The sequence below is a fragment of the Erpetoichthys calabaricus genome, chromosome 2 (genome assembly GCF_900747795.2).
Source record: "Erpetoichthys calabaricus chromosome 2, fErpCal1.3, whole genome shotgun sequence".
NCBI classification, from domain to species: Eukaryota; Metazoa; Chordata; class Cladistia; order Polypteriformes; family Polypteridae; genus Erpetoichthys; species Erpetoichthys calabaricus.
This window is the reverse complement of record NC_041395.2, coordinates 321,291,299-321,306,315: the sequence shown is the minus strand read 5'-3', so window position 1 is coordinate 321,306,315 and position 15,017 is coordinate 321,291,299. Positions and strand designations below refer to the sequence as shown.

Sequence of the window (15,017 nt, the reverse complement as noted above, 5' to 3'; positions counted from 1 at the left end):
AATTTTGAATGCTTACCCTGCCAGCATTGGGGCGCACATCTCTATAACGTCACAGAATACGCTCGTCCATACCAGAGCAAAGTAGAGTCACCAGTTATCCTTATTTGTAAATCACACACTCCACGTGTGGAGCGCTTTGCTGCTCAAACACAGAGTAACAGAAAATCAAAGTTTTTGTGTTTGATGAGTTCATGTTCAGCATTATGTCTTTGATTTAAGGTCCTTTTCAAGTAAATTTAAAATGATTTGTGTTTTTGTTTGATGCAGTCTTGTTTTTAACAGGCACCACCATTTTGTTGTGTGTTTGCTGTTGTTTTGGTATGGAATTGGCTTGATAGTGTGCATTATGTGATGTCACCCTAGACATTCTGGGTAATCTAAAATTAGGATAACAACAGTGAACCTTGTAGACAGTGTAGGGGGTGTGAGGGATATGTTTTTCACCTTTGAGCTGTGACGTCAGAAATAGGAAGAAATTTGTGCAATATATGAACAAGGGTTCATATTTTGGTAAAATTGCACATGAAGCAAATTTCACTTTCTCTGTTGTGGTTCCAACATGGTGATAGACTATTTTTCAACAAATAACCTAAACACGTTTCCTGCAGTAAACCAAATAATACAATTTATTCATAACATAAGGATAACTGATGATGGATATAAAGATACACAATACTAGCCATCCTCCACAGCTCCACCCGCGTAGTAGTAAAACAGGACAGTGAGGTGGGCCCTGCCCGGCTCCCCACTCCTGACATCACTCTTCCCCTTCCCCTCGGATTAGCATGAATATATCACTCCTGCAAGCGAATTATGATACTTAACACAATGAGAGAAGTGGCAAAATTGACCAGAATGTTCAAGCAAATTATAAAAAAAAACCCAATCTAAATCCGTTTAGTAGTCCTCTCGTTTGCTAGCTAAGCAGAGGTAAGGTACTCCTCAAAGGCTGGAGCGTGAGTGAGATGGGCCCTGCCGCCCTCCCCTCGGCCTGCTGTGTCTCTCTTGGATTTGTACAAATAAATTGGTACTGCAAGTGAACTATGATACATAGCGCAATGAGAGAAGTTGCAAAATCAACTGGAATGTTCAAGCAAATTATAGAAAAAAACCCGATCTAAATCCATTAAGCAGTTCTCTCATAAAAAGCAGACAGACAGACAGACAGACATTGGATTTTATACATATATACAGTGTGGGATATGGCCGGCCTGTCACCCCAGCCAATACCCCCAGGCCACCAGATGGAGCTGTCCCTGCGGCATGGAAGTGCCCCGAATACCAGCAGGGAATCATGGACGATGGAGTTTTCCTTTACAGCCCTGCTGGATACCACATGCCCTATAACCCGGAAGTATGTCGTAGGCAAGGCGACAAAGGAAATGACGTGCTTCCGGGATGAAGAAAAGGACTTTTTATCTGACCCGGAAGTGATAAGGAATCACATGGACTGTAGGGTTGGAACCACTTCCGGGTCAGGGAATATAAAAGGACGATGGGAAATCCCAGACGTGGAGCTGAGCTGGGTGGAAGGGTAGCAACGCGTCTGGGAGTGAGGAGGATTATTGATTTATTGATTGTTTATTGATTTATATGAGGGGTGTGGAGAAGAGAGTGCTTTGTGCACGTTTTGTGTAACTAAATATAATATTTGGACTTTTACCTGGTGTCTGACGTGTAGTCTGAGGGTTCAAGGGGTCACGGAGACCTTAATCTGTCACAACAGATATGTATATAGATTAAGGACAATTTTTAACTTCTGTCTCCTGCCTTAGATAGACCTCTTTCTCCTCTATGAAAAAGGCACATAACATTTGAATTCTGATCTTTCAATTCATGTGGTCAAGATGGATGCGTTCTTTAGAGGCGTCTTTCTGTAACGTGACAATGTTCGACCCCATACTGCCCGTGCAAGTTACAACCCTCGAGGACCTGCATTTTCAGTGTCTTCCACATCTGCCATACTTGCCAGAATAGAAATCTTTGGACCTTTCAAAGAGGTAATGGGCAGAAAGACTTTCAAGTCAGATGCAGAGGTGCAGCAGGTGATGCATGACTGGTGCATATTTAACTTATGTTAGCCTGAGTGGCTACGCACACAACCAAAAGACTTTTTTCCTAGAGGATTCCATGCACTTTGTAAGCGATTGAGGACTTGTATCAAACACCATGAAAATTACTTCAAAAAATGATGCAGCCCTATGACACTTTTGTAGCAATAAATTATGAAAAAAAGTAAAGTTTTCATTTGACATACCATACTATATATATATTTGTGTAATCAGTTCCTGTTGGTAGATGATTGTGATTTAGATTAGATAATGTGTCATTAATTCCTAAAGTGAATATTATTACTCCTTTATTCTTTCAAACGAGTTGAGGAAAGTAAATTGACTGATTGTGTCCTGATTATGTGGCTAAATGCATTATGGCAAAGCACAGTTTGATGTGGTTTTTGCCTTACTTTTGGAACTTTGTGACAGTTTAAATATAAGTAAACATGTTCATCCTAAAAAGTTTGAAAGGGATTCTTTCACATTCCGAACAATGTAAGCCTTAATTGCTTTTTTGAATGCAATTTTATGTATTCTATATTTATGAAATTTCATGTGTTCTGTATGTTCTCTTTTTGCAGATACGAAAAAATGTGCAGTGGCATGTACTTAGGAGAAATTGTGCGCAACATCCTTATCGATTTAACAAAGCGAGGTTTCCTGTTTCGTGGACAGATTTCTGAAGCGCTGAAGACCAGAGGAATCTTTGAAACCAAATTTCTGTCCCAAATTGAAAGGTATTGTGTGTGACTTGCTGCATGTTATCCACGTGATGATAGACTTAACACGCCATTGTGTACATTTCTGTGTTTTCTCCACAGGGAAATTCAGTACACAGAAAGGCCAAACCTCACTGTTAACTAGCAATGTGCACATTTCTGGTGATTGGTTTCCCCTCACTAGAGATCTTTGTTAAAATGCTCAAGGACAGGCAAACACATGCAGAATTAATGTATGAAAATGTTTTTGGACAGTAGATAAATGCCTTTCTTGTTGTGTTATTGGCATGAATTTTGCTAGAAGCAAAATGCAGTTTAGTTCACGAATATTTTTGCAAAGTGAAACACCAGTTTTTGCTGCAGATTCAATTCCCGTGAATTATTTTGCTCATCACTTCATCACATCAACTGGTCTGAGGATTCCAGATGCTGGGAGCAACATCATGATGGAGAAATCTCTTATGTACTAAGCTACAGTATATATATTTATATACTTGTCACTTATACACTAAGAGAAATATTCATAAAACCTGCTGCTGATTCCATGCTGCTTACTGATTTGTCTAATCATTCAATGGTTCAGCTGCAAAACACACAGTAAGCCGTAAAGTTGTTGAGTAACACGCTTACATTATCTTGATAATCTTGCATTATCTTCAAATAGACACCAATAAAAGTCTGGTCTAGTGTTGTTTAGTCTGGTATATATATAGGGGTTCTCAAACTTTGTCCTGTGGACCCCCTATGGCTGCAAATTTTTGTTCCATCCGGCTTCTGTTTTTAATTGGACTCCTGAGCTAATTTAGTGAACTGTTATGTCCCATGTTCTGTGTTTTTGGGAATCAACATAGAAATTAGAAAACTAAGTTTGGTAAAAAAATATATATATACCAGTAATGGTGCATGGCACCTTGACTTAAGCATTCCTACTTTTCATCCTCCTTCTCTGTACATTTACCATTCATTTGCTATTGTTGATGCGCTTGCTGTTTCCTGAGCAGATCTTCTTTTCTCCACACTAGCGGCCCTCTGCTTCTCTTCTTTTGTTGGCATCTTTTCGCATTAAAACTGATTAAGTCAGTGTTTGTGTTGCAGTTACTTAGTATGCTTTCTTTAATTTTTCACTTAAGCTGGCACTTAAGCCTTCAATCTGCCTCAAAAATGATTTAAGACATGAAGAGGTAGAGGAAATGACGGTGAAGGTGGTAGGGATGAGAACGGCACCCATACACATGCGCCACACAGCCACCCTGCTGGCCACTGCCGAGAGTTGATTCTACAATAAAATAAAAATAAAAAGAGGAACAACCTTGGAGGTCAATCATCACCCCAAAAAAAAGAGATAGTAGACGTCACGTAGTTTATGTGTACCAAATTTCAGGTCAATAGTTGAAACAGTTTGCGAGCTACAGGTGATTTAAAATCCTGGACAGATAAACGAACAGCCATGGTAGCATATATATATATATATATATATATATATATATATATATATATATATATATATATATATATATATATATATATATATATATATATATTAAAGTGTGGCACAGTGGTAGCGCTGCTGCCTCGCAGTTAGGAGACCCAGGTTCACTTCCCAGGTCCTCCCTGCGTGGAGTTTGCATGTTCTCCGCATGTCTGCGTGGGTTTCCTCCCACAGTCCAAAGACATGCAGGTTAGGTGCATTGGCGATCCTATATTGTCCCTAGTGTGTGCTTGGTGTGTGTGAGTGTGTGTGTGTGCCCTGCGGTCGGCTGGCGCCCTGCCCAGGGTTTGTTCCCTGCCTTGTGCCCTGTGTTGGCTGGGATTGGCTCCAGCAGACCCCCATGACCCTGTAGTTTGGATATAGCGGGTTGGATAATGGATGGCTGGATATATTAAAGTGCACCAAGCCGTAATATGGGAATAATGTATTTCTTTCTTTTTAACAATATCTTCATCTTGATTTTCTTTCTACTTTTCTAGGTGTTCTAATTGTTTAAATAATCCTTTATTTACTAATTAGTGGGCCTGACGCTAAAGTAGTTGCAGCCTTTGATTATTCTGTGTTGTCTGCCTGGGTGTCTGCTCTGCTCTGCTCATTTTTAATTGTCATTATTAAGATACAACAAAGGGGGGAAAACTGCTCAGAGAAAAGGGCAAATATAATGAAAGCAACAAAAGAGAATTAGGCATTGAAATCCATTGCAAAAGCAGAAAAATTTCTAAATGTCTTATAAATGTAAAAGTCATGCTGCTGTGCTTTTCTGAATGTAGAATAAAAGAAAAATAATACCAGCTAATTAAATGAGATCAGTGCTATCAGGTGTTGTCACGGATTAGAAATCTGATTGGAACAAAAATCTGCAGCCACGGGGCACAGGACCGAGTTTGGGAAGCACTGCTCTAGTACGATTCTTTAATGATGGTACTTCAGAACTTCATTGTGCCTTGGCCTCCTCTTCCTCTAATCATCCTTTAATTCAGTTTGGTAGTAAACTCAAAACTTTTAGTACAAGAGTTTGGGTTAATGTGCCGGAGGCCAAATGAAACAAAAGCTGACACAAAACCCAGTGGTCAGCTGGGAAAAGATTTAGAAAAGACAGGAGTGGTGGGGTTGTTGTTATCCTTAACTTTGTGATGGTTCCCACTTTGAAATTTGCTCTTCATTATGCTGGCTGGGATAGGTGACCCTGTTCTCAGAACAAAGTGGGTTAGAAAATGGCTGACCAACTGATTATATAGTTGAGTGCAAGGATCCTGTGGTAGAATTTGAAGTGTTAGCCTATGCCTTGTTGGGTTTCTGGAATGTTCTAGAGCAGGGGTGTCAAACTCTGGTCCTGGAGGGCCACAGCAGCTACAGGTTTTCATTGTATTCCTTTTCCTAATCAGTGACCAGTTTTCACTGCTAATTAACTTTTTTAATATCTCCTGTTAGAAGGATTCAACCCCCTGAATTGATTCTTTCCTTCATTAAATGGCAGCCAAACAATGTTAAGGGGTGTTGAACTCCAGGCCTGGAGGGCCACAGTGGCTACAGGTTTTCATTCTAACCCTTTTCCTAATCAGTAAGTAGTTTTCACTGCTAATTAATTCCTTTTCCCTTCATTTCAATAGCCCTGTTTTTAAGGATTCAGGCCTCTGAATTGATTAATTTCTTCATTAAATGGCAGCCAAACAGAACTGAGACGTGAAACGAGCCAACAGATGACCAGCTAAACTGGGATTTCAAACTCCAACCAATTTCACTCCAAACAGTCTCTTAATGAGAAGCTGATTCTTGCTGTTAATTAAGCCCGTTATTTAATTCAATGGCTTGTTGCGGCTCTCATTCTACCACGGCAGACATTTCCAAATCTGTTGATTTTTCTGTTTTTTCTAAGAACACCATCAAAATGTTTTGGTGCCTTGAGAGATCAGCCTTACTGAGACCTTTCTTTATTTTCAGATATTGTGTGATGGGCACAGGGGAGATGGTCATATGGTGGCTTGTTTGATGTCTCATTATTGTTTGGCTACTAATTAAGGAAAAAGAGACAACTAAGGGGCCTGAGTCAAGTTGATTAAAATGAAGGCAAAAGAAGTTAATTAGCAGTAAAAAACGGCTCACTAATTAAGACGATGGTTAGAATGAAAACATGTAGCCACTGTGGCCCTCGAGGACCGGAGTTCGACACCTGTGCTTTAAATGTTGCTTAGCTGGAAATAATCTTGATGATGTTTCACGTCAGACATTTTGTATTTGTAGTTAGTCAGACCAATTCTTGTGAAACAATCAATATGTGGATCTGCCCGTCCGTTTCTGTGTTTTCTTTTCACAACATTCAGTGTTGGAATTGTGCAGGTACTCATGAAGATGAACGACACCTTCTTCACACAGTACTTAACAGTAGGGAATATCTTTATGGTGGACCGTGTTCCAAAAAATGAAGGGCACCTGGTTGGAGTTCAGACTGCAAGGTGTCCTTTGCCTGGAGTTTAATGACTCTGGTCTTAAATTTAGCTCTGTTGTACCAGAGCAGGCAATATGGGGGTCACAAACACACTGAAAGAGGCTTTGACAAAATGGAAGCACTCCTTGAATTAGTTCACATCTTGATTCCAATTCGCCTCCAATCTCTCCTGAGATCAACACAATTGATCTGAGATGTTTCAACAACTTTGGCTTGTCAGTTGTGAGTGCTTCGAGTGAAGGAAAGTGAGAAAGCCTCCTGTCTTTTGTAAGCAATTGGGTGACTTTGTCCTGGTATGACGTGTTGCATTTGTCCCAGAAGTCTTGTCTTTTCTCTGCAGTTGCTAGTTAAGTGCATTCAAGTGGCCAGTGATGTAAATCAGAAGAGCTAACGTTAAAATCCATTTTGGTGTTCCTAGCTCTGCCTCCTACTCTCTTTTTTTTTTCCTTTGCTTGCAACAAATTTCACAATTTGTGGCAGAAGACTGAGGAATCATTCCAAAACTCTGCCTCTGGACAACTACCTCATCCAAAATATGCAACAGTCAAATTGATTCACTATTATTTATTACCATAAATAATTGCCTTCTGGTAAAAAGTAATATAAATATGCTCACCTGACTGTGCACCACAAAATCTCCCAACTCTGGTTCATGCTCCTCCACTACTGCTCGAAACTGTCTGTAGTTCAGTGGTCTTGACAAAATGAAATTTACAATCTTCACAAGCACTTCTTGATGTATAATGCATTTGGGAATGGGACCCTCACACACATAACTGTGCAATGTCACTGATACCTGTGCTCCCGTCTGACGCCAAGCTGAAAAATGGAGCGTCGGTAACGTTAGCTGGTGTTAAATGTTGTGCCCAAGTATTTTGTCCTTCTCATAAATGTTGTGTCAGACACTGGTAGTCCTTAAGTTCTTCTCAGGTTTGAAACCAGCACCAGTGTATAATATTTCAGCACACCTCAAAAACACTCCTTACCTTGGGACTGCTAAATGCTTTCTTGTGTCTGGCTAATGTCCATGATGTCCATGAGATGTTCAATGATGCCTCAGTCACTGCTTCCCTTTCCACTTAAGATCTTTGCATAAGATTTTGCTGGTTGTTTTCGGCGAGGTAGAGAGAAACTCAATTTGCTGTTTGCACAGATGGCTACCAGCTGGATATTTTTGATTTGCGATCGGAATGTGTTCGTAAAATGTTTTCCAAGGTTACTGAGTTTCAGAATCGCTCTTTCTTTTCCCACATATCAGATGAGTTGGTTTTGAGGTGCACCCTATCATTGCAAAATGAAACCTGTCCTTCCATTTTCCTGACATTGTCTGTTTTCACTTTCTACATAGTGGGTGGCAATAAGGAGACTGGGGTTCACACCCTGGGTCCTCCCTGCGTGGAGTTTGTTTGTTCTCCCCGTGTGTGTGTGGGTTTCCTCCCTCTGTCCAAAGACTTGCACGTTACGTGAATTGGTGATGCTGAATGTCTCCTACTGTGTGTGTTTGTGTTCACCATGTGATGGACAGGCACCCTGTCCAGGGTTTGTTCCTGCCTTGTGCCCTGTGCTAGTTGGGATAGCCCCCCCCCCCCCCCCCCCCCCATCACCGTGTTCAGGACAGAATTGGTTTGAAAATGACTGACTGACTTTCTGTATAGTGACTTTTTTTTTCTTTTTTACGTTATCCTCTTTAGTACTTCTGTCAGATCCATCACTTGGCCCAAGCTCACCTTCATTTGCACCTGTTTTTCCAATGAGAAACCGTTCCATTGCTTTTTAGTTCTTGAAATGCGAGTATGCAAAACTCTGTGTGAACCTTACTGCTGCAAAGTCCTTATTGATTATTAGTAAACTACGTTGTGCTTTATTGGTGATGCTTTATTATGTCGAATTTCAAAGCAACTAAAGCATTATTAGTCTAAAAAGAGGATTGTGGGCCACACCTTTAGCCACTGGGGGCTGCTAGTGGCCACACAATGAAGAACACGTCTCTAAATGATCTCACTTCTGTCTTTGCAGTGACCGGCTGGCCCTGCTCCAGGTACGAGCCATCCTCCAGGGGCTGGGCTTGGACAGCACATGCGATGACAGTATCATCGTGAAAGAGGTGTGCGGCGTGGTCTCACGGAGAGGGGCTCAACTTTGCGGCGCAGGAATGGCTGCTGTCGTTGACAAGATCCGAGAGAACCAAGGCCTGGACCACCTGGAGATTACAGTCGGTGTGGATGGGACGTTATACAAGCTTCACCCACAGTGAGTCCTGCTAACTGGACAATAAATGAGAATTTCAAGTATGGGGAAGGCTTCTAAAGAAGGTTTTAGCAGCTGCCTGGGTATTCATCTACCATTAGAAACCAACTGCTAGAAAGTTCTGAATGTGCTGAATGCACTTGATTCCCAATACCAACCTGTCTTCCTCCATGTAACAACCAATTAATAGGTTAGGTTCTCTATAAGTATTCTTTCAGATGGATGCACAGTTGCAGGGTGGTTATTTTTTGTGTGGATTGTACACTTTCTCCTCGGTTTGTGGAATTTTCTCTGGGCACTCCATAGATATTATTCTCCGCTACAGAACTTAATTATTCAGCTTCAGATAGATAGATAGATAGATAGATAGATAGATAGATAGATAGATAGATAGATAGATCGTTCGTTCGTTCGTTCGTTCGTTCGTTCGTTCGTTCGTTCGTTCGTTCGTTCGTTCGTTCTTTCTTTCTTTCTTTCTTTCTTTCTTTCTTTCTTTGGCCCCAACAACTGATAAGAAGAAAACACCTGTTTAAAAGCAAAGGTTCTGTGAAAAAAATATTGGACATTAAAACACGGAATTTGAAAAATTTGCGGCTGTAGAGTTGTGGCTTCTTTGCTGCCCAGCATCCTTCATCTGTAGGATTTAACACCCACCCATACTTGTACTGTTAGCTGCCCAAGCTGACTTCTCAGGCAGTTTTGGAGGAGCAGCTCTTACTGGCCTATAATAGCTGTAGGTCAGTAAGTTAGCGACTATCAACCTGTACGCTTAACGTGTCCAACACGTGCTTTAGTGGAAATAAACATTAAGGAAAAGATTGAGAAGTACATGTGTGAAGCAGATATATTAGTACATAGTCAAGATGGGTTCAGATGTGGAAGGACGTGCTTCACTAATATGCTGGAATAATATGAGGAAACAACAAAAGATTACAAAAAGAGAAGTGCATATGATATTATTTATCTTGATTGTCAGAAAGCATTTGATAAGGTACCAAATCAGAGACTTGTGATGAAAGTAAAAGAAATGGGAATTCAAGTCATGGTGTGTGTGTGTGTAAAAAAACACGGATCAAACACAGGAAGCAATGGGTTATGATGAGGGGAACCTTCTTAGAATTAGGTGATGTTGAAAGGCACCAGTGCCATTCTTGCAATGGGGCTTGGACAGCATACAGGCTTGGGCAGATTTGTGGCCGATAAAATGTAATGTATATAAATGTCATTTTTTTTTCTCAGTATAATTTATTAATCTCTGAGGGGAAATTTCATGTAGGAAATAAAAATGTCAGGGTTGAATACACAAAGGGAGGCCTGAAACTTGAAAGTACCCCTCATGAGAAGGACCTCAGAGTCATAGTGGACTCGACACTATCAACTGCCAGACAGCGTTCAGACGTGATCAAGAAGGCAAACAGAATGTCAGGATTATGTGACACAAAGAGTGGTGTACAAGTCAGGGGGGGTTATGTTTAAGGTTTTTAACACACTGGTGAGGTCTCATCTCGAGTACAGTGTAGAATTTTCATTACAGTATTACAAAAAAGACATAGCAGCACAAGAGAAAGTCCAGAAGAGAGTGACTAGGCTGATTCCAGGATTAAGAGGCATCAGTTAAGAGGAGACATGGAAGGACTTGAACCTTTTCAGGTCAACTAAATGGAGATTAAGGGGTGTTCAGAATTATGAAAGGAAGTAGTACAGTAGATGCCAGCTGGTTCTTTGAAATCAATTCTGCAACAAGAACACAAATACATGATTGGAAACTTAAGGGCAGATTTCACACAAACATTAGAAGGTTGTTCTTCATGCAAAGACACGTAGACAAATAAATTACAAACTAGTGCAGTGAAGAGCAGAGCTTTAGGGACCAATCTGAATAATCTCAGTGAATATGATGGACAAGCTTGTTGAACTGAATGACCTCTTCTTGTCAAAATTGTTCTAATCTTCTAATGACCTAGCTGTCCTTTGTTCAAGAGTGAAAATATAATAATAATAGTAATTATATTAATAATAATAATAGTAATTCATTACATTTTTATAGCACTTTTCTGACTACTGAAAGCACTTTACACAGTGACTAGGGAGCCACTTCAGCCACCACTAATGTGTGGCATCCACCTGAATGATGCGGCGGCAGCCATTTTGCATCAGAATGCTCACCACACATTAGCTGTTTGATGGTGAAGGGGTGAGAGAGATAGCTAGTCAATTAGAGAGAGGGGATTATTAGGGGGCCAGAATGACCAGGCAATGGTAAGCAATTTAACCAGGTCATCGGGATACACCCTACTCTTTTCAAAGGATGCCCAGGGATCTTTAATGACCACAGAGAGTCAATGTCCTCGTTTTTACATCTCATCTGAATGGAGGCACCATTTTGACAGTACAGTGTCCCCATCAGTGCACTGGGGCATTGGCAGCCACACACAAGCGCCCCCTGCTGGCCTCACCAACACCACTTCCAGCCACAACCCCAGCTTTTCCTAGTTGGTCTCCCATCCAAGTACTGGCCGGCCCTGACCAGTTTTAGCTTCAGGTTGATGACCTCTCCTGAGGTGCAGCTGGTGTGGCTTCTGGCTATCATTCCATCAGGTGCTCTGCTTGGACAGCACATCTTTGTGTGATGGTTTCACCTTGCCGAGTCTTTTCTCTTCTCCTAATGTGGCCTAATGTCAAGGTGACAGCTTTAGGAGGTGCTTTATTACATTTGAACTAGACTGACTGACTGCTTCTTGGCACCTTCTGACACTTTCTTGTTTTTTCTTTTCTCTGCCCAGCTTCTCAAAGATCATGCACCAGACGGTGAAGGAGCTGGCTCCAAAGTGCGATGTCACCTTTCTCCTCTCTGAAGATGGCAGCGGCAAGGGGGCGGCTCTGATCACTGCTGTCGGCTGTCGACTCCGAGAACAGGAGCAGCAGAATTGAGAAACCTGCCTGCAGTAGCACACGGGCGCTCGCTGGACGTTTTCTTTTCATTTCCCACCACTGTCCCTCACACCATCTCACCCTTAGCACTTTTTTTATTTTTATTTTTAACTGTTTATAATATGGCTGGGGTCCCCTTTAGTCACCAATGTGCACAGGACTCCTATTTTTTGGTAGGATGGGAATGGGCTCTCCGTCAGTCCTTAATGAATAATTAATAAATCCCAGCATGCCATGTATGTATGAAGCCATTTCTCAATGTCGACTACAACTCACAATAGGGTTAGTACTGTAGTGTGCACACACACACAAATGGATCCTGTGACACCAAAATGAATGCAGCCCACCATGCACAGATTATTCATAGGGAGCCCATTCCACTTAAAAAGAAAAATAAAAATGTCACGTTGTCACACGGATAAGTCACAGACATCATGAAGGTTTGGGACAGCCACCTGTATATTGTTCCACGGCTGCAAAATGAGTTAATTTGAACAGAGATGTTCACAGATTCGAGTCCAAAACAGCACTGATGTTACTGAGGTAAGATGGCAGTTTTAACTCTTTGAGGGCTGAATTTTGTTTCCACACAATGCACTGGTTTCATACATAAAATCAACATGAAACATCTGTTCCTACGTGCTGTGGCTGCTGTTGGCACCTGTTCGGCATCTCTGGCAGCAGTGGCTTCATAAGGGTGGCTCGATGGTCAGCAGGAACACATGGCGGGCCCGCTACCTGTGTCTTCGCACAGCAGGTGGGCAATGGTGGCAGTCGTAGTGTGATGCAATATGGTTTGTACCTCGTCATCATAAGTGGTGGTCCTCCTAGGCGAACGCTCCTGTAAGTGTATCAGCTACACGAACGTGTTCAGCACCACAGTCAGCTGGGGACCGATAGGCTGATGCTGGTACCTTACTTTCGTTTTCGATAAACATCTCCAGATCACTTGCATCAAACTCAGAGTCCAAAAAGTCAGAGCCTGATTCAGCGATAATACATAAAACGTCCATGGAGTATTTTGCGTTGCACATTTGCTTTAGTCTCGCCAGATGTCGATGCCATTTTAGAGGCTGTTTACTGTTCACTACTCATTCACACACGGGGAATCGAGGTCAAATCAACAAAGCTACGTAACTTTCCTTCAAGCAAAGAGAGTCGAACTAAAACATAAGGGCGAGTTTTGTCTCAGCTTACAGCCGACTGCCATCCTCTACTCCTGAATTTTGACAAAAGTCAACATCAGCCCTGAAAGAGTTAAAGGCCGGAAGTGATGTCATCATTGCTGCCGGAACTGGAAGTGATGTCGATGGGACTAGACGTGCCGTCGTCATTGGCACCGGAACCGGAAAATTATGTCTCCGGGACCGGAAGTGACGTCATCATTGGTGCCGTATAAACGAAAGTGATGTTATCGGGACTGGAAAGTGACGTCATCAGTTTCCTGTGGATGGTCGGCAAAAGATTGAGGTTGAGATTGAGAGAGACAGTCTACACACCCTGCCGCCCTCTGGTCTGGCATGGAATTATTATCATTTAGGCCCTTCAGCTGTCTCCCAATCGCATGTGCGTGACAACGTGTATTTGTATTAGGGTTCAATCCCAAAGGAGAGCAATGGCCTTAATAACTACATGACGTACTGTAGATTAACTTCCTAGTAATCACACGTATTTATTTATAAAGAGTAGTTACTAGGCAAGTGAGATGTAATTACAACGTAAGCAATATGCCCGTGTTTTGAAGCATAAGCAGTAAATCAAAAATATAGCACAAGTGGAAACCACGTAAGATTGTCCTAGAAAGTTTCAGAATGCATTGTGAGCCTACATCCCCACCAGAAGCTTACTGAATATGTTCATTTATTCCTAAGTGAATTCTTCAATCATTTGTTTGTGTCTCGTCCGTCTACCCCACCGATCGTCATGTGAGAGCCACAGCCTTTCGTAGCCCGCTTTACGTGAGTGGCACCCCTTTCAGGTAGCACACTGATGACAGGCCGTACGTAACTTGATAAATCCCAGAAAGCGAAACCCTCTTGTGGCTCACTTTGTCGTGTTTGGAAAGCCTATCCAGTATGTGTGTGCGCGTGTGTGTGTGTGCGCGTATGTGTGTGGGTGTGTGTGTGTCCTCCGCTTCTGTGAATTCAGTGTTGTTGTGTTCAGACCTGCGATTCTGCACTGTGGGATGAGGGAGGCGGCACGTGTGGCGGCCTGCGGCAGGTTTGCTTAGGTATGCTTTAGGTGTCCTCTGGTCGGCTGTCGTGAGTAAAATGGCGTGAGAAGCTTTACGTGTCGGACAAAAAATAAATAAACAAAAAGGGTGCATGCCTTACCTGCAGCCACACAAAGGTCTAGAAATCCTTTATTTTGTACATTGGTAGAGATGCACTAGTGTTATATAAGTGATATTTGTGAATACATTAAATTTTATTTTGATGTGCATCAACCCAACTGTAAATTTGCTTTTTTTTCATCTATTAAAGCCGTAATGTTTTATTTATTAGCATTAAAGAAATATACATATTTGATTTCCTTATTCTTCCTTGGCACACCGTAATGTCCGCCTGTCATATGTCAGTCTATGCCAGCCAAACTTGATGATAATGAGTTAATAAAAGATATTGGTGGGGGGTTTGGGGGTGTTGGCATTTGATTCAATTCACTGTGCCTATAAAAAAAAATCATTCTCCCCTGTGGTCACCAGAGGGCGCCACTGAGCTCCCAACTCCACCAAACCCCATTTTAGTTAACACTAGCAAAATACCCGCGCTTCGCAGCGGAGAAGTAGTGTGTTAAAGAGGTTATGAAAAAGTAAAGGAAACATTTTAAAAATAACGTAACATGATTGTCAATGTAATTGTGTTGTCATTGTTATGAGTGTTGCTGTCATATATATATACATATACACATATACACACACATATACACACATATACAGATATATTATATATACATATACACATATATTTTTTATATACTGTATATATTTTTTATATATATATATATATACACATACATACATACATACATACATATACACACATAGATGCACTTACAATAACATAGAAATCAATATAAACAACATTAACATCATTATCATATGAGAATATGAAGTAATATATAAGAAGCAC

The 15,017-nt window shown here is 41.4% G+C and overlaps 1 protein-coding gene across 1 annotated transcript in view; it reads left to right on the top strand.

Annotated features, from left to right (window-relative positions):
• Positions 1-14,202, top strand: part of hk1 (hexokinase 1) — a 122,130-nt gene extending 107,928 nt beyond the window's left edge. Inside the window, exons 16-18 of the mRNA XM_028795965.2 lie at positions 2,636-2,791; positions 8,725-8,958; positions 11,739-14,202. Of these exons, the coding sequence (XP_028651798.1) occupies positions 2,636-2,791; positions 8,725-8,958; positions 11,739-11,886 (538 nt within the window). The 3' untranslated portion in view covers positions 11,887-14,202. The remainder of the gene's footprint in view (positions 1-2,635; positions 2,792-8,724; positions 8,959-11,738) is intronic.
• The last annotated feature ends 815 nt before the right edge of the window (positions 14,203-15,017 follow it).